This window comes from Vanacampus margaritifer, chromosome 1 (assembly GCF_051991255.1).
Source record: "Vanacampus margaritifer isolate UIUO_Vmar chromosome 1, RoL_Vmar_1.0, whole genome shotgun sequence".
Taxonomy (NCBI): domain Eukaryota; kingdom Metazoa; phylum Chordata; class Actinopteri; order Syngnathiformes; family Syngnathidae; genus Vanacampus; species Vanacampus margaritifer.
The window spans coordinates 36873868-36893954 of NC_135432.1; the positions used below are offsets into that span (position 1 = coordinate 36873868).

General features: G+C 39.1%; 1 protein-coding gene across 7 annotated transcripts; it reads left to right on the plus strand.

Moving 5' to 3' along the window:
- Nucleotides 1-309: 309 nt before the first annotated feature.
- On the plus strand, nucleotides 310-19033 carry LOC144039231 (protein-tyrosine kinase 2-beta-like). 7 transcript variants are annotated; one of them, XM_077552390.1, is made up of 30 exons: nucleotides 310-462; nucleotides 608-843; nucleotides 2778-2956; nucleotides 3023-3110; nucleotides 3193-3272; nucleotides 3363-3425; nucleotides 4790-4844; nucleotides 4931-5071; nucleotides 6501-6572; nucleotides 6645-6746; nucleotides 9090-9210; nucleotides 9307-9337; nucleotides 9515-9540; nucleotides 9648-9695; nucleotides 9795-9889; nucleotides 9977-10058; nucleotides 10154-10254; nucleotides 12225-12340; nucleotides 12413-12513; nucleotides 12592-12681; nucleotides 14042-14246; nucleotides 16184-16274; nucleotides 16359-16403; nucleotides 16522-16644; nucleotides 16722-16754; nucleotides 16941-16965; nucleotides 17032-17072; nucleotides 17172-17306; nucleotides 18053-18133; nucleotides 18328-19033. In XM_077552390.1, the coding sequence occupies exons 1-30, from the start codon at nucleotides 459-461 to the stop codon at nucleotides 18544-18546; spliced, it is 2829 nt and encodes a 942-aa protein (XP_077408516.1). In that variant the 5' UTR covers nucleotides 310-458; the 3' UTR covers nucleotides 18547-19033. The 7 variants fall into 7 exon arrangements, 6 of the variants coding, with proteins under 6 accessions (XP_077408516.1, XP_077408527.1, XP_077408507.1 ...); XM_077552401.1 differs by having other exon boundaries at nucleotides 9518-9540; XM_077552381.1 differs by having other exon boundaries at nucleotides 542-843; nucleotides 9090-9337.
- Nucleotides 19034-20087: the final 1054 nt, after the last annotated feature.

A 20087-nucleotide genomic window follows, 5' to 3' on the forward strand; every position in this document is an offset into this window, starting at 1 on the left:
TGACTTAGAAGTTGAGGCCTCCAAAAAAGTGGTTCCTTTGTCAGAAAAATATAAACACCACAATTCCAAGAGGGCCCTCACACCGCCTGGAGCTCGGGCGGTCCCTAATAATATTAGCTGTAATGTGTGTTTTTTGATCATTTTAAAACCATAAATTCTATGCATCTTTTTAGGAAAACTAGCAACATTTGGAAGAAAACTCGATTCAACAATTTATCAGTTCTGTCAGTTTTTCTGTCAGCGGCTCATCAACTTCCTCGTTTGTCTGAGTGTTGCTTCCTCTTTCGCTTACTGCCATGAATGTTTCTCACGGTGAGGCTTCAAAAAGGGTTTGGTGACAGTCGACAAATTTGACAGAAAATAATTCTCACATAACGGACTTTAAAAACGAAGTGATAAATAAGTTAGTTTGGTTTCATCTTAGAATCATTGTGTGGGGCTAATGAGACTTGCACAAGATGGGTGAGTACAAGAGAGAAAGTTGTTTACTTGCTCAAATGCAACAGCTCATTATTTGATATGATTTCCTGTCTGCTTGCAGCACTGGTTTGTTCATGGATGTTTGACAAAACGATGGCATTTGCATTTTACATGCTGTCTGCTTGAGTGTGTGTACCGGTATGTGTGTATGCATGTGAGATGTCAGGAGACACCAGTACTCTGTCTTGGAGGAGCATGTCTCCCACCAGCCAAGCCAAGACCCCAGACATGTCCCCCACAGCAACTATTGGCAATCACAGCATCTTCCCGGTGAAGATTATCAAAGTGTGTTTCCTCAGCAACAGTTTTAACCTCGGCAAGAACTTCAAACTGGTCCGCTGTGACGAAGGAACGACAGTCAGGGTATTTTACAACTACTGTACTATGTTCACTAACTAATACTATTGTAGTTTTGTTCTGCATTGTGGGGTTCTGGGTGTGTCGAGGCTCGTGTGCTAGTCTTGCTAGTCTAGGGTCTTGTAACTTATTGTAAGACCATTTGTAATAGCCAGAACACACCCTGGACTGATTATCAGTCAGTCACTGGATTGACACATATGAGAAAGACAAACATTCATACAAACTCCACTCAAAAAGGGCTAAGCCAAGATACAAACTCATAACATTTTTGCTCTGTGGCACCAACACTAACCACTCTTATGCGGTGTACTGATGTGAGACTTTCTCTTTAAACTTGAATGCACACTGCACTGAATGAAAGCCATGTTTTTTCGTAAAGTTATTGTAGCTAGATAACACTCTGTCGGCGGTGTTTAGCTGATAAACTCAAAACAGTGACTTATTTCCAGCTTGAAAGCGCAATTCTCCTTCCTCCATTGCTGTTTACGGACATGTATGCCATTAATGCACTAAAAACATGTTACAACATAGCCATCAGGCCAGAATGGGAATTTGAATACTTCCACTATGCCTTTCACTTTGTTCAAACTGTAAATACTAGTTTCCCTTTCTTTCATATTCTATAGTGTATGATTTGTCTTTAGTGAGTACTATAGTGCTAGGAATCAGGTGTTCTCCTGTATTTGATCATCCTTTAAACAATCTTTTTGTTTTTTAAGTGCACAATACGTGCATGAGAGAGCACCATGGCTGAGAACTAAATGTTGTTTATTTAACCTGTCATTTCTTTCCAACCTGGAGGTGGTCAACTGCAACTGCCTTTTATGGCAAAGGGTTTGATTCTTTAAAATGGAAGTCAACCTTAAACATATTGTGACAATTATATGTTATATATGTGACCTCATTAGTCAAAATGTGACATTCTGATTAATATTAGATTTGTGGAATAAGGGTTATGAAGCAAAATCCAGACATTTTTATCCATCTCAGGGGCGGCCATTTTGCCACTTGCTGTCGACTGAAGATGACATCAATGTTGCTCAGGGCTCAGGCAACGACCAATCACAGCTTACCTGATTTCTGAAGTTGAGCTCCGATTGGTTGTTACCTGAGACTTGAGCAACTGTGATGTCAATCTCAGTTGACAGCAAGTGGCAAAATTGAGATGGATACAAATGGCTGGATTTTGCTGCTTAACTCATATTCCACTAATGCAATATTATATTTTATTATATTAAGACTAGTGGGGCTAAAAATATATATTATTGTCAAAAAAACATTACAATCAAGTAGTTCTATGAAACAACATTTTGTGACATTTGAAGAGAAGCCTAAATGTCGTCTGATTATTTGACTGGGAAAAAAAACAATGTCTTAGATAAATTGTTACTGGAAAATATGCTCATTTTGGAGTAACGTATAGTAGGCTAAAGAGTTACCAGCATTACTGGTGGTTAGCACTTCTGCCTCACAGTTCTGAGGTTAGGGGTTTTCCAATACAGGCTTCAGTCTTCCTGTGTGTTGTTAGTATGTTCTCGTTGCGCTTGCATGCGTTTTCTTCTGGCTCTCTTTCCTCTCACATTTGAAAAATATGCATGTTAGGTTGAGGTTCACTGAAGACTCTAAATTGTTCCTAGGTGTAAACGGTTGTTTGTCTATATGTGCCATGCGATTAGCTGACGACCAGCCCAGGTTGTGCTCTGTCTCTCCCCTAAAGTCAGCTGGTAAAGGTTCCAGCACACCCGTGACCCTACTAAGTAAAAGCAGTGGATTCAATAGTGTTGATTCTAAGGCACAGTGAAAGACTTTCTTAGCCACTCTTCACCCAAGTCAATATGTTTGGTGCTTTCCTTAATTAAAGTACATCGTAATGTATGAGCAAGTCTTCAGCTCCACAGTCCAAGACATCATTGCAACAGAACCGTCTTCTGTCATAGGATGTCATCAACAGTGTCCTGTTGGGTGGCTGCGTGGGTCCTGGCATAAAACACACCCAATGTTATGGTCTACTCCTCAAACACCTCAAGTCGTCTGAGATACACTGGCTGCACCCGGACCTGACCATGACTGAACTCACCCAGCGTTATGAGCAGCAGCACCTGGAGGCTGAGTGGAGGTGATTGTGGTGGAGTACATGTGTTCGAAATGAAACAAGAAAGTCACGTGAATGTTACTTTTCCAGATATGACTTAAGGATCAGATGTATTCCATCAGATTTCCTAGTAGAATTCCAGGAGGACAGAACCACCATGCTCTACTTTTACCAGCAGGTCAGTTATGTTGTTTGAAGGGCTTGTATTGACTTTTAAACATACAATGGTTAAAGGTACCTACAAGTGAGAGTGTTTGCAGGTACGCAGTGACTACATGCAGAAGTTTGCCTCTAAAGTCAGTGATGGGATGGCTCTCCAGCTTGGTTGCTTGGAGATTAGGTAGGGCATACTTCCAAGTACACACATCTGGATCTGTTTTTTTACATGAACAAAAAACAACAGCTGCCTGCTCTTTTATTGCGTTGGCAGGAGATACTACAAAGACATGAATCCAAATGGACTGGAGAAAAAGTCCAACTTTGAGCTGTTAGAGTAAGTCAGTGCCTTGTGATTTATACGATCTCTGACACATGCGCGCATTTTGGTGAAAATCAGCCACGGTTTTTAAGTGATGGTAATGTTGTTTTTCTCTATAGGAAGCATAAGAGGCAATTATTGGCTTAAAAAATATTGCGGCTTCTGTTGTATTATTTTCAGAATTTAAATTGGGCATCAGTAGAGATGTTCAAAAACAGTTTTGGTACAAATTGATAATGTTTTTCGGACTTATTTAGGAGGCTCTCAGGTTGGCTACATTTGTCAACTACTGCCACCACTGTAAATGTTTTTTTTGTTTTCAAACAAAGAATATGAAACCTGAGATGGTTAGAAGTACTATCTAAATAACGGCAATACTTGATGATACCATATGGCATTTTTATAGCAAAATAGACGAGAAAACAAGTAAATAATGAACAGGGCCATGTTACAGCATGCATTACGTCAAAGTGACTCATTACATGACTGCTCAAAAATGGCCAAGATGGCACTGCACGGTCTATGTCACTATTTTGATACATAATCAGCTTCACTTTTTTTTTCAGGTAATCAGATGCCATTGATATTTGCACTTCAGTATTAGAACTTATATGCACTTCCTAATGGAATGATGGACAATTAATTTTCAGTGTGGTGTTGCTTTAAATTACAAACACTGGAACTGATCTCAAGTGACCCATTTAAAGCGTAACTCAGTTTTTTACAACTGCAAACCAAAACCTAATTTATAAACATTTTATTACAATGATACCTATTTGACAGTGTCAATCAAGATTTTTTCATTTTAATGAAGCTGCCAGTGTGTGGTAGATTGATGACACTCAGCTGTGGGACATTGTGTAAAATGTCAATAAAAACAGAATAAAATGATTTGCAAACCATTTTCAACCTTTATTCCATTGAATACACTAAAAAGACACAATATTAAATGTTCAAACTGATACATGTTTTTTTTTTTAATAACGCTGCATATAAATATATAATATTCACCAATTTTTTAATTTGATGCTGCAAAAACGTTCCACACAACCCGGAACAGACAATTCTAACACTTTGGCACATCACCTTTCCTTTTAACGACACTCAATTTGAGAACTGACGTTGAACCTTGAACCTTGAACCTTTTCCATTCTTGCTTGATGAACTGCACAACTTCAGTTGGTCACCACTCCGGGGCCTCCGTTGTCGTATTTTGTGTGTGTGTGTTGACGATGTTTTACTTTCGTTTTGCATGGTCTTAACACCACCATATTTTCTTTGTACATTTTCCACAAAGTCCCAAATTTGTTGCATTTTGTGTTTGTAGGTCATGTGTGACCTACAAATACGTACTAATAAATCTGACTTTTCTTCTTTAGGAAGGATGTGGGACTGGACTTGTTCTTTCCAAAAGAGCTTATCAACAGCATGAAGGTAGCGATCCATCTCTTAAATATTGTGTGGTGTCTTCCGCCACCTCAAGCTTTGTGATTTGCGATTTTTGACTTAACGCATGTCAGCCGAAGCAGTTACGCCGCATGATCCGGCAGACTTTTCAAGGCTACGGCACCCTGAACCAGGAGCAGTGCATGGTCAAGTTCTTCAGCACACTGGCTCAGTGTTACAGCTATACACAGGAGAGATTTGCCTGCCAACTGGTGGTGAGTCTGTGCAAAATGAAAGTTACACTTAAAATTTTTACTATTTATTTCTTTTTTTACAGTGTACATCTCATTAAATGTCCTTTCATAATAAATGTTAATACAATGAATGCTACCATCTATAGGACATTACAGAAATGATAGTTATTTTCAGTTTTGTCAATTGTTAATTCACAAAGAAATTATGGCAAAATCCCGAAATTTTACTGTTAATATCTCAGTAAATATATATTTTAAATTTTTTTACGGTTAATTTGAATTTGACATTTTATTCCATTAAATAACACAAATATTTGTGAAATTACGATACATTTATGAACGTATTTTAACAATCATTATATGTATTTCTAATGCTGTTTTTTTTTTTGTAAAAGAACAGAAATATTGAGTGTTTTTACTGTTACAGTGATTTCATGTTATTTTACATTTGACATGTAAAATCAGAGTTTATTTTTGTAAATTAAAAGATATTTTCAAAATACAGGGAAAAAAACTAATATAAAAAAACGTTATATTACAGTTATAGTGTTTTCAACGAAGATGCTGGTGACACCAAGCTAAACCACAAATGAAGACCCTGGAGTGCAGTAGAAGCGTATTTAATTGTCTTCATAAACCTGTGGTGAAAACTGTAAATACAAAAATAAAATCAATCGCTATACACACACACACAACGCCAATACAAAACAAACACAAAGCGCATCCATTACATTATAATAACAAATCGACGAAAATAAGCATTAATGTGCATGCTAGTAAGCATAAAGTATAATAAAATGAAATTTATGGCATTCCTGCCTGATAATTCTAAGTGAATGGCACTGGATAGCGGTCAGGCTCTGGTCCTGCGTTTTCTCTGTTCGCCAAAGATGGTGTCTCGGAAATGCGTTATCAGAAACCGGAAGTATGTGAAACGATATTATTTTTACTTTAAACATAAATAAAATGGTCTTCTACCATCCAAACAATTAACAAACCTTTGTTAATAACATAGACATATTTTTAACATTATTATTTAAAGCAATTAACCTATTTAAATAGAAAAAGCGTGAAGGCAACACAACAGTTTTTTTTTTTTTTTTTACATTGAACTTTCAAGGAGGTATATTGTAACATTGTCTTACCCACCACAACATTAGTTACTTTTGTAGCACCTGTTTTATCATTAATTCAGCCTTTGCAAAAATAAGGAGAGCACCTACTAGTGCTCCGGCTTCCTGTGCCATAGACGAGGATTGTTTAATCAGCTTTTGGTTTATGAATTGTATCAAACGCTGTGGCTACTTAGTGTAGCATAAAAACCTTTGTTATTAGCTGATGATAGGAAGCATCTTACCGCTGACCCATTTTTGCAAGTCCTGCTCTGTTCCTACAGAATATTCTCACATACAAGATAGATTTATGTATGTGACTATGTGCTTCCCTATAGCATGGTTGGCGTGTAACTATAGACCTGGTCATTGGAGCCAAAGGAATCAGTCAGCAAACTGACAATACAATAGTAAGTTAAATAAAACAAATTCCTGCTTTTAATGTACATTTTGGTGGAATAAAGATGTCTTTTTTTCCCCAGCCCGTCCGCCTAGCCACATTCTCTCAGGTGAGCAGTATCTTGTTCTCTGCAGAGAGTCATGGCCGTGCACTGCTCACTGTATACATAGAGGGAACCAAGCAGGTAAGTTTCCCACGACAGCCTTAATGCTAAGTAAGAGATGGTGTCATATTTGCATAAAACACCAGTGCAGTGGGGGGAGGCTGAATGGGGGTGGGGGTGGGAGGTGTGTGTGGGGGGTGTATGAAGTCCAAATACATTGTTGCTTAAAGGGGAAGTCAACCCCAAATTTGTCTTTACAGTAATATAATGTACAAACCCAATTCCCAAAAAGTTGGGACACTATATATACAAATTGTGTATAAAAACTGAATGCAATTATGTAGAAGTGCCAATTTTTAATATTTTATCCAGAATAGAATATAGAGAACAAGTCAACAGTTTAAACTGAGAAAATGTATAATTTTAAGGGAAAACGATGTTGATTTTAAATTCCATGGTGTCAACAAATCTCCCAAAAGTTGGGACAAGGCCATTTTCACCACAGTGAGGCATCCCCTCTTCTTCTTACAACAGTCTGCAAACGTCTGGGGATCGAGGAGACAAGTTTCTCAAGTTTAGAAATAGGAATGCTGTCCCATGCTTGTTTAACACGCGTCTCTCTAACTGTCTTGAGCTTTCTTTCTTGCACCTTCCCCTTTATGATGCGCCAAATGTGTTAAGTGAAAGAAGTGGAGTGCAGGCTGACCATTTTAATACCCTTATCCTTTTCCTACGCAGCCTTGATGTTGTAATTGGTGCTGCATGGGGTCTGGCATTTTCGTGTTGAGAAATGCAAGATCTTCTCTGAAAGTGATGATGCCTGGATGGGAGCATATGTTGTTCTCCAATCGGAATATACCTTTCTGCATTGACGATGCCTTTCCAGATGTGGAAGCTGCCCATGCCACACACACTCATGCAACCCTATACGATCACAGATGCAGACTTATAAACTGAGTGCTGATAACAACTTGGGTTGTCCTTGTCCTCTTTAGTCAGTATGATATAGTGCCCCAGTTTTCCACAAAGAACTTCGAATCGGGATTTGTCTGACCACAAAACAGGTTTCCAATTTGCCACACTCCATTTTAAATAACTCCTGGCCCAGAGAAACGCCTGCGCTTTTTGGTCTGCTTTAGAAATGGCTTCTTCTTTGTACTGTAGAGTTTCATCTGGCAACGGCGGCTGGCACGGTGGATTGTATTCACCTACAATGTTTTCTGGAAGTATTGCTGAGCCCTTTCTGTGATTTCCCTTACAGTAAGCATCCCTGTTTGTGGTGCAGTGCCGTTTAAGGCCAGAAGATCATGGGCATCCAGTATGATTTTTCGGCCTTGAACCTTACACACAGAGATTGTTCCAGATTCTCTGAATCTTTGGATGATGTTATGCACTGTAGATGATGATTACTTCAACCTTTTTGGCATTTTTCGCTGGTAAACACCTTTCTGATATTTCTCCACGATCTTTCTGCGCAACATTGGAGGAATTATTGATTCTCTACCCATCTTTGCTTCTGAGAGACACTGCCACTCCGAGAAGCTCTTTTTATACTCCAATCAAGTTGCCAATGGACCTCATTAGTGGTAACTGGTCTTCCAGCTGTTTTTTTTAATAAATGCAATTGACTTTTCCAGCCTCTTATTGCTATCTGTCCCAACTTTTTGAGATTTGTTGGCACCATGAAATTTACAATCAACATATTTTCCCCTTAAAATTATAAATTTTCTCAGTTTAAACTTTTGATCTGTCATCTATGTTCTATTCTGAACAAAATATTGAAATTTTAATAATTGCATTCAGTTTTTATTCACAATTTGTACTGCATATTCATGGTTAGGCACCTGTGAAATCATATAATATTTTCAGACTTCAGAGATTTTTTTTTCAATATTATTTTTTTTCCCAACCATTTTTTTTCACGGAAACATTGAATATTGTACATAGTTTTTGAATAATTTTGGAGGTTTGAAAAGCAACATTTTTGTTTAAATTATTTTTTTTCCATTGCATTTAAATAGATGTCAATTATATGTGGATTTTCGCTATCCCAGTTGACTGTATTATAAGGGAGCATTTTGTTTTGATAGCATGAAAGTCAAGTCAACGCTAGGTAGTACAATATGTAACATGATTTTTCTTCTTCTCAGTACAAACACTATGTAAGTTGTTTAAAGATGTAGACTATTTTGTGTGCATAGTTTTTTGTTGTGCCAAGTTATCAAATAATAATTGAAAGTACAAATTAATTTTTATGTTTTGCTTTTGTACTTCAGTACATTTCAGAGTCTGTACTTTTTAAGTTTAAGTTTTACTCCAGTACTTTGAATCTTTCTTTTTACGCAATTGTCTGCACTCCTACGCAACCAAAGTGCTCTGGCCTTGTGGTTTAGTTTAGCCCTAATATCCTGTTCAACCCCGCAGCCTCTCTCAGTGAGTACAGAGTCTATGGCTGTTGCAGAAAACATGGCCAACCTAATTGATGGCTTCTGCCAGCTGGAGTGCTCCCCACCTGAGGGCTCGCGCATTAGCAGGCCTAGCAAAGGTACACATTGTAAGCAGTGGCCTAAAATGAGGAAGCCATTTAAAATGAACGCTTGTGACAAGTTTGGTAACGTTATTAATCATTTTTTTCTTACAGTGAGACTAAAACTGCCCGACATTCCAAAACAGTGAGTTAAACCTTTAGGGCACCCTCAAATGTACTGTACATGGTCAAACATTTCAACCCTAGAAAATTGTTGGAACATATTACAGTATGTAACTGATAACTATTGTTTTTACTTTTGTGGTTGATATTTGAAATTACTATACATTATCAATTTAATTATATGTTTAATCTCTTTTAGCAGTGATTCAACTGGACACAATAGAGGTTTGACTAAGTTTCGCACTCGACTTGCACACTTGCAATAAACTAATATGCATACACCATAAGCATTGACAGGCACTTTTTCAGCATTTTCTCTCTTCTGTGTCCAGGTTCAGACATTTATGCTGAGATTCCTGAGAACACAATAGACTTGTCTGGTGAGTCATGTTTCCCCAAACCCTAATAATGCCTGAAAGAATATGAAACGATCATTAAAAACAAAACAACAAAAAAAAAAAACATGTTTGTACGTTCAGAGAAGCATTGGATCTCCCGAGCGGATGTAACTTTAGGTCAGATCCTGGGTGAGGGCTTTTTTGGAGAGGTTCATGATGGTGTGTATAAAAGCCAGGTAAGCTGATCTGCGCTGTAATGACATCACTGCATATCTTACGCCGTGCGATCAAATCATTGCAGTTACTGTGTTTTGTCTATGAAGACAGGTGAGACAATCCAAGTAGCCATCAAAACCTGCAAGGACTGCTCAGCAGGCGTGAAGGAAAAGTTTCTCAGTGAAGCTGGTCAGTTTGTTCACACATTCATGACACCAAACATCCATACATGCTTTTCCTGAAACAAATTACATACATAAATGCCTTCAATGTTTAAATTGCAGACTTGATGAAAAATCTGGACCACCCCCACATTGTGCACCTGATTGGAGTCATTAATGTTGATCCGGTCTGGATTGTCATGGAACTCTGTGAACATGGAGAGGTGTGCATGCAATTAATATTATGTTCAGTCACAAATTGCATGTTAATGCTGAAAGATAAAAACAAATGATTGACTGTGATCACAGCATGCAATGAAGGTATGTCATAGTTTATTTACACGTACCACGAGCAGCAGTTGAGTGCAAACGTGTAATTTTTAGATAAGGTTGAAAAAGATTGAAAAGTATGTAAAATAAATAAATCAGCGATAGAATGATTACAGGGCTCTTGATAATTGTAAGTGCTCAGATGAAAGAACCAAATGGGGCCAATGGTCCATATGCCACCCAGCCCTGACATCAGAGCAAACATGGTCACTGAAAAAGAATGTATAAGTGTATAATGATTCTTCTAATCGAATCGAATCCCATCTCATCTCATTTAGATTAGATTAAATGAGATTAGATGAGATTAGATTAGATGAGATGAGATTAGATGAGATTAGATGAGATTTAATTCCTCAATTCCGCAATTTAATTCCTCAATTCCGCAATTTAATTCCTCAGATTAGAGGAGATGAGATGAGATTAATCTAATCTCATCTCATCTCATCTCATCTCATCTCATCTCCTCTAATCTGAGGAATTAAATTGCCCAGCCATGCAATGATCACTTGGGAAATATTGAGGCCAGGTTGAGACAAGTGAGGGAGATTTGTGAGCAATAGTATGGTTCCATGCCATGAAAGAGCACCGGAGATGTCCTATTTGTCCTGAGAAAGGTAATGGAGAGGTACAGGGAAGGTCAGAAGGATCAGCATTATGTCTGTGGATTAAGAAAAAGCATATGATCAGGTACCAAGGTAGAAGGTGGTGTATTGTATGAGAAAATCTGGAGTGGCAGAGATGCGTGTTAGACGAGTCCAGGGCATGTTTGAGCACAGTAAGACACTGATGACATCTGCAGCTGCAGTGACAGCAAATTTAGAGGTAGAAGTGGAGCTGCCTCAAGGATCGGATCTGAGCCCCTTCTTCTTTGCTATGGTGATGGACAGATTGACTAATGAGGTGAGCCAGGAAGATCCCTGGACTACGATGTTTACAAGTGACATTGTGGGTAGCAGGGTTAAAAGAACCTAGCAAGGTGGAGGTAAGCACTGGACAGATGAAAAATTAAAGCCATTGCAGCAAGACAATTTAATAAAACGGAGGCCCGGAGGAGTGGTGGTTTTACAAGCAGTAGAAGTGGAGAAAGATTAAGTACTTGAGGCCAACTGTTCTGAGCAATGCAAAGTATGAAAGAGAGGTGGATAATAGAGAAGAGGCAAGACAGAGCTGGTTGAGTAAACTGTTGGAGTTGTTCTGTGACAGAAGAGCATCAGATAAAGTAATTGGTAAGGTTTATATAACGGGAGTGAGACGAGACGTGTTGTTGGGTTTAGAGACAGTAGCAATAGCCAGATGACAGAACACAGCTGGAAGTGGCAGAATTAAAGATGCTGAGATTCTCTTTGAGAGCGATGAGGAAGGACATTATCAGGAATGAGCTCCTCAGAGGGACAGCCTAGATTAGAATATTTTAACACAAAACTGGAAAAACCAGATTGAGAAACTGCGAGAGAAGGGACAGTGGATATAACGGAAGAAGGATTCTGGAAATGGTGCTGCTAGGTTGAAAGCAAAGCGGAAGGTCAACGGGAAGCTTTATGGATAGAGTTAGACTCTCGCCATTTCTCATCGTGACAGAAGACAAAATATATATGACTGGAGTTCGAGCAGAAGATGAAGAGGACAAGGAGAAAGGGAATTATTTTCTGTGGCAACGAGTTAAGTTGAGAAGAAGAAGAAGAACCCGTCCCACCTGAGAAATGAGGGATTCTCAATTCTCGAAGGTTGCTTTTACCTTGTATTAGTTGGGCCACCTACGTATATATTAAGACTTCAGCATCTATCCACTGTAAAGTAAAAAAAATAATAATAATAAAAAAAAATCAATGTGTCATTTTATGTTCTTCTGTGATTATGGTGTCAGCTTGGGAAGTATCTAAAGGAGCAGAAATATGTCCTGACGACAGCAACATTAATCCTATACTGTTTACAAATCTGCAAAGCCTTATCTTACCTGGAGGGCCTCAAGATGGTGCACAGGTACGTGCAGATGACATTTTCCTTCTATGTACCATCTTTACCATTATTGTGCATTCTACCGTGCTTCTGTAGAGATATCGCAGTGAGGAACATTCTTGTGGCATCTCCTGACTGTGTCAAGCTTGGTGACTTTGGTCTCTCTCGCTACATTGATGACCAGGAGTACTATAAAGGTAGACACACATTCACAAGCACAAGGATTCCGGGTGCCAGCGTTCTATTTATTGACATTTCTCTCCTTGATTATGCAGCATCTGTTTCACGATTGCCAATCAAATGGATGGCGCCAGAATCCATCAACTTCCGTCGGTTCACCGTTGCCAGTGACATCTGGATGTTTGGTTAGAGACCCCCTCATGCCACTTTTATCTATAAACACTAATGTTTAACTCATTTGGTCCCAAAAACGCATAAAAACGTTCTATTTTATATATTGCTGTGGTCCCAAAAACGTATTTATACGTTTTATGTTGTTGTTTTTTAAATGCATACAGAAGGCTTTGCTGCAGCCTCTGACCCGAAGAGGTCGCTTAAAGCAATGATAGTTCTTACAAAAAACGCCCAGCAGGTGGCAGCAGAGTATAAGAGATCAACCAGGGCCATGTTGCAAAAAAACTATTTCCCCCAGCGCTTTAAACAGATTTGTGAATAATGATGAAACTTAGTTATATTCTAATGCTAATTGCTGCATAATGGCAACAGATAGAAATATACTTTTTTCCTGATGAAAGAAGAGACCCTAATCTTTCTTTTCTTTTCAAATTTTTATAGCAATAGAACGCAATATTCTGTGAGCCTTGCAAAATCAGTCAAAATCCAATAAAGCAGCTTGGAGCAAAAGGTTGCTTCAGTGAAAATGGCTGGGAGGGAATGAGTTAATATACAATACATTCACTGCCTGCGATTGGCTGGTAACCAGTTCAGAGTGTACCCCGCCTACTGTCCGAAGACAGCTGGGATAGGCTCCACCACCCAAAACAATGCAACAAGATTTAGTTTGAATACAAATAGTATAAGAGCAGCAACTCCATGCACTTTGCATGTTAGAAATTCACATTCGGAAATACAATGTCTATAAATTTGTGTCTCGAAGAACTGATCACCAATTCAGCCAACTGATGCCTATTTAGAGCTCTGGGAAAAGGCTGACTGAAATTATTGTCGACCTGTTAACAAAACACAGCTGTTATTTTGGACCCTTTATCCTGATGCTTGTGGAGATGCTCGAGCCCCCCTTACATCCCTCACCCCTTCATTCTCCTGTGATTTGTGTTCCTGATTATGCCAGCCGAGGTCGTCTCCTTGGCAATGAGACGATGCAGTCTATTTTTGCGTAAAGCACAGTCTAACTGTGGGCATGGGCCGAGTTTTCTTTCTTTTTGGATTTTCATAGACTTTGCGCTGGTAGAACTGGGCGTAATGGGCGTTTGCGCCATTGTGCACCTTTGTGGGATGGAACAAAGCGTTTTCCCGGCTAATCATAGCAGCCTCCCTCACCTGCAGAGGGAGGAGTGCTCAGTGCGAAGTCAACTCGAGTACACCTGCGGCCTGGCTAATTTGTACATGTAAACCAGAATCTATGTGTGTGTGTGTGTGTGTGTGTGTGTGTGCGTGTGCGTGTGCGTGTGTGTGTGTGTGTGTGTGTGTGTGTGTGTGCGTGTGTGTGTGTGTGTGTGTGTGTGTGTGTGTGCGTCCAAACAGGTGTGTGTGTGTGGGAGATCTTCTCCATGGGCCAACAACCCTTCCTCTGGCTGGAAAATGGGCAGGTGATCACCCAGCTGGAATCTGGCGTCCGACTTCCCAAACCATTGTTGTGCCCGCCCAATGTCTACTCTCTACTGAGCAGCTGCTGGACCTACGAGCCGTACATCCGTCCCAGCTTCAGTCAGCTCGTCTGCTCCCTGAGGTACTCAGCTTCTTGCTAAAGCCCCCATGAAAGGCTGGCTTATTGAATAAGACAGAGCCGCCCTTAAAAATAAGCTAATTCCAGAAAGACAAAATGTACGCATTCGTGTATAATGCTTCGTCTTCTATCACCACGTACTGTGCTAATTCTGATCAGTGTTTACCCATTGTTCTCCAAGGAGCATATGCGAGCAGGGGGGAAAAAAGGAGCAGCCAGCTTCTCAAATTTCTCTGGGTGTAGCAAACCTTTACCAGAGGCGGTGCCATTAACTCGAGAGGGCGGGGTTGAGTGCACTTCCGTGTCTTGTTGATGTCACCAAGTCACGGAAGTTTAAACTGCCTGTTTGAAGCATATATTTTAGAGACATTTCATACTATGGGACGATTTTTCTCAGGGAAGAGTTGTAATGAACCATTTCCGAATAGCTCGTTAGTTTTTAACAAATGGTGTATGGCTTTAAAGGGATACTTGACTCAATTAGGAAATTTCAGCAATAAGACGATGATATTTAGTCTATGATTAATTAATGCAATAACTTACAATAAATACCTTTAAAAAACACATTTTGCCACTTGCTGTTGACTGAAGATGACTTTGCTCGTGCTCAAGAAACAGGTAACGACCAAAAAAACAGATGAGCCATGATTGGTCGTTTCCTGTTTTCTGAGCATGCGCAAAGTCATCTTCAGTCGACAGCAAGTGGCAAAATGCGTTTTTTAAAGGGATTTATTGTACATGAAAAATAATGAAGTTATCAAATTAATTATGGACAAAATATTTGCTGTCTGGACACCATATGCAGGATACTCCTCCAGTGATGATGTAATGGTCGCAGCTCGATGACGACCCGATGTCGCAGATTGATGACGACTGCGCGCGAACCGTCAATCTGTCAACAACAATGGCGGATAGCCGTGTTGTAGTCGTTTTGTGCAGCCTCCTTAGCTTGCTTATGCTTTTGCAGCAAGATATTTTGCTTCTTTATTCCCACGTTCGACAAACGGTGTTGTACTTAAATCACCCGCCATTGTCACTTCTCCTGTGTTTGTCTTTGTCATGTTGTTTTGATAAATGCAAAGCCATGTTTGTTTAATTGCAATAAAGTTAGAAAAAATGTTTTGTCTTCTTTGCTGATTCTTCCTCTACGCTTTCTGTTAACTCCCCTGTGGCTGCGCTTCAGCGCCACTCCAGACTTGGCATATACATTACAGCCGTTAAACGTCCTCAGCGTCTTCTTTTGGACACACACAAGTCTTGAAATGCTTCTGTGTGTATGAGATTTGTTTGAGGAACGAAGCTGACTTTGCTTCCGTCTGGACGGAGCCTTAGATGTTTCCCTCCTCTAAGCCACCTGATTTAAATGATCAGGATTGGCTTGATAACGATCCTGATCCTGCATTTTTTAGATGTTTTCCTCCTCCAAGAGTGATACAAATATGAGTGTGACTCACAGAGAAACAAAGAGGTCATGTAATATTGAATTTTCAAAGTATGAATAGTTGTAGTCAAGCAGAATATGTGTTATACTGTATGTAAGTCACAGGGTTTTAGTTACTTTATATTTCATTTGGACTTTTTTTTTGTAATTTATTTCATTTTAATTAGTTTTCAAAGCAGTGTTTTTTGTTCATTTTCCCCAAAATGCTTTGCTTTAATTGAATTGATTAGTTTTAATTTGTATTTTTTTTGTGTGGTTTTCTTGTGTGCGGACTTTAAAAAAAAAAAAAAACTTTACCATATTATTGTGTAGTAAAAATTCAGCCAAAAATATTATTTTAAAAACAACAACAACCATCATTATCCTTACCAGGCTGATCCTGATCATTTGAATCAGGTGTGTTGGAAGAGGGAAGCATCTAAAACATGCAGGATTGGAGCCTTGAGGAGACCCCTGTTTTAATGTTAATTTACTGACACGCATTGTGCTTCGATGAAAGGGACATTCTCAAAATAGAGGAGGCAGACACACGACACTGCAACACTCCCAGCTCGCCGCTGGACTATGATGACACTGAGCCTCCCCCAAAGGTGCTGTATAGTCACAAGAAGGCGCAGCTACTTCTTGCAGTTCTTTACTAACACATCATTGTAATCATTGTAATCTCTCATCAGCCTTCTAGAGTCGGCGCCACCTGCCCCCATGTCTCATACATGCAGGTATGCTTCACACCTGTCCATAAATTGCAGTGCATTGCTCACTCACACATTGTATATATTGAGTTGCATCACGTCAAAGACAGCTTATGCTCATGTGTGTGTGTGTGGCCGTGTTTAGGGAACAGCCTGGGAGACACCAGTTTGGGAGAAAGAGCAAGCACGAGTTGATGACACTCTTGAAAGGCAAAAAAGGGAGATGGTGATGGATAGACAGTGGCTAGAGCAAGAGGAGCGACAAATGGTGATGCACCAACCTCTGCGCACACATACGCACATGCACACGCACACAATCATATGGATTGTGCGTTTGTCTTGCAGGACCCTGTTGTGAGACAAGCCTCAAACGCCAAGGTGCAATATTTGTTTCAACAGCTCAAATATTTGTATTACAATACTGACGTAGACATCTGTGTGTATTGAATTAGTGCTCAAAAGTTGAACCTCTGTCTGTTTGTCTCATTTAACTGTTTAAAAAAAAAAAGCTGTTCTGCAAACAGCACTAAGCAACAGCCTGATCAGGCGCTTTTTATTTTGCAGCTTCCAGAAAAAAATCCATCTGACGGTAAGTTGCCTTGGTGATGATTGACTTCCACAAATGGTAATACTGTGAACACATACTGTGTTTAAGGTTCTCCACCAACTTCCACAGTGCATCCTGACATCACATTGGTAAAACCATCATGGTCTCTCTGTTGGTCCGCTGATTGAATCGAATTTGTATTATTGTATTCAGGTGCAGACAATTACAACAGAATAGTTGTGTTATAGTCTCGTCCCACAGCTGAATTGGACCGATCAGATGATCAGGTTTACTCGGGCGTCATGGCAATTGTCAAACAGGTGGTGCAGTTGAAGAATGAGGTCAACATGCTGCCTGCCTCAGAGTACCCCAACGCTGTCAAAGTAAGAGTGTGCCTTTTTTGTACATTCACTCGCAGCCATTTTTACTGAAGCAACCCCCTTCGCTCCCGACTGTTTTACTGGATTGTGACTGATTTTGCAAGGTCCACAGAATAGTCTGTTCTATTGCTATAAAAACATGGAACCTAACAAAAGAAAGATTAGAGTATTTTCTTTCATCAGGAAAAAAATATATTTGTATCTCTTTCTGTTTTGCAGCAATTAGCATTAGAATATAGCTACGTTTTATCATTTTTCACAAACTTGGCAAAAATTGCTTGTTGCAACATGGCCCTGGGTCAGGGATAGGCAAGTTCGGTCCTAGAGAGGCGCAGTCCTGCATGTTTTCGGTGTCTCCTGCCTCCAACCCAGGTCTTTCAAATCATCAGCTCATAATTACGTTCTACAGGAGCCTCTCAGCTGCGTTCAAGGAGAGAGACATAAAAAACATGCAGGACTGCGGCTCTCTAAGACCGAACTTGCCTACCCCTGCCTTGGGTGATCTCTTACACTCTGATGCCACCTTCTGGCCGTTTTTTGTATTCACTACCATTGCTTTAAGCGACCTCTTCATGTCAGAAGCTGTAGCAAAGCCTTCTGTATGCTTTAGCATACAAAATAATATTTTTGGGAGTGAAGGACAAAGTATTAAAAAAAATGTATTTATACGTTTTTGGCTTTGAATGAGTTACTTATTAAATTGGATGTAACCTGGCCTACTGTCCCCCTCCTCACTCCTCTCCATCCAGGCAGTTGGCGTCACCTTGCGAAGCCTCATTCAACACGTTGATGATGTCATGCCTTCCCTGCACAGCTCAGTTACAAGCGAGGTATTGTGCCTCTAAGTATGCCTATGGCATAACTGCAGCTACAGGCATAAAACTTTTAAAATGTCCGCAATGAGCCAATACCACTTTTGCACATACTGTACATTCTTGTTTCAGATTTATGTGAAAAAAATGAAATGTAAAATGGGCCCACATTTTTACACACGTTTTGTTCTTTTCTCATGGGCCTGTCTCAGATCATAGGCACAAAGAAGCTGCTGAACAAGGACTTAGGGGAGTTGATCAATAAAATGAGATTGGCCCAGCAGAACTCAGTGACAACCCTCAAGCAGGAGTGCCAACGACAGATGCTGGCTGCCGCACATACCCTGGCACTCAACTCCAAGAACCTGCTGGATGCGGTGGACCAGGCCCGTGTCAGGATGAGACAGGATGAGGACAACTCAGGGGATTAAGGCATTCTGTTATTTAAGGGTAGAATAGATGACGCATTCATAAAAAGCAGAAGTACGGGATGGAGAAGCAAACATTTAACTGAACGGAACTCTCATGTTTGTTCAAAGTTGGACATCTGCCACATTTCCACAAAATTCACATTCGCAAAACCCTGTGTATGTTCATTGACTGTGAAGTGAAATAGAACAACACATTCTATGACGGTTGCTAAAGCTGGCACTGTTGCTGGACTAAAATAAAGGAGAAAATTATTGTGTTTTTACAATGTGCTCACTAACCAACATAAAAATGGCAAGGAAATTTTTTTATTTTGTTTTATTTTTTGAACATTTTTCGTTTTAGTTTAGTTTTTAGAAATGTTGGTATTTGTTTTTATTTTATTTTTTAATTACTGTATATGTATTTCTTGTGTGCAAGATTTAAAAAAAAAAAAAAAACATTACATATGCATTGTGACGCACAAATTCAATAAAAATATTTTTAAAACAAAAACTATCCACAATCAAATATTTAGTTTATAATCTGGTTGTACAGTACAGTGCACTAATATACACTAAACAAAAATATAAATGCAACACTTTTGATTTTGCTCCCATTTTTGTGAGTTGGATTCAAAGCTAAAAAACCTTTTCCTACATAGACAAAAGGTAATTTCCCCTCAAATATTGTTCTTAAATCTGTGTTAGAGAGCATTTCTCCTTTTGTTGAGAAAATCCATCCCTCCTCACAGGTGTGGCAAATCTTTTTTTTTTTTTTACTGTTTGTACACGTGTAACACTATTACTCTGATTCCAAATATTCCAATATGCTGAATGTGAGCGTAAGCAACATACATAATCATCAAATTACAAATAAGTACATTATTACGAAATGGGAAATGCATTACATCTACCTTTGCACTTACAAACTCATTCTGAGTTAATGTAACATCTCCCAAGGGGTTTTGAGTTGTAACACCCTGGCACACTGCAAAACCTAAAATCTTAAGTAAGATATAATTGCTTAAATTTAACCTAAATTTGCTTATTTTGATTTGACAAGTTATTTTTACTTAAAATTAAATTGTCATGCAAGATCAATGTGCTTATTTTAAGATACTTATTACTCAATTATCTTATTTGATCAAGCAGTCTTGGCATTGAGTGTCAACAGCCAGTTTTAAGTACTGTGAGGATTAAAACAAGCATTTCCCACATTTTAAGATGACAACTAACCAACATCAAAGGCCCTGAACTGGGGTTTCATGAGTTTTCTTATTTTAAGATTTTGCATAATCTAGAAATAAGATAAATGGAGAAAAAAAACACAATCATGAGAACATACAAGTGCAATATGGTTCATTTCGTTATATTTACTAAGCTTATTTTTCCTTCTTTCAGTACCAGCTCAGTGGTCTAGTGGTAGAGTGCCTACCCTCAGACTTGAAGGCTAAGTTATCCGCACATAAAAAAAAATACTCATGTAATTTAAGAAAATAGTTCTATTTATTACAGCTTGAAAAAAGTCGACATTATTTGTTTTTAGTCTGAAAATACTTTTT

What these genes read in the sequence shown, in the direction of transcription:
- LOC144039231 (XM_077552353.1), top strand. An exon ending in CAGTGACATCTGGATGTTTG is followed by an intron (nt 12,682 to 14,041) that starts GTTAGAGACCCC and finishes GCGTCCAAACAG; the next exon opens with GTGTGTGTGTGTGGGAGATC. An exon ending in GACAAGCCTCAAACGCCAAG is followed by an intron (nt 16,755 to 16,940) that starts GTGCAATATTTG and finishes TTTATTTTGCAG; the next exon opens with CTTCCAGAAAAAAATCCATC.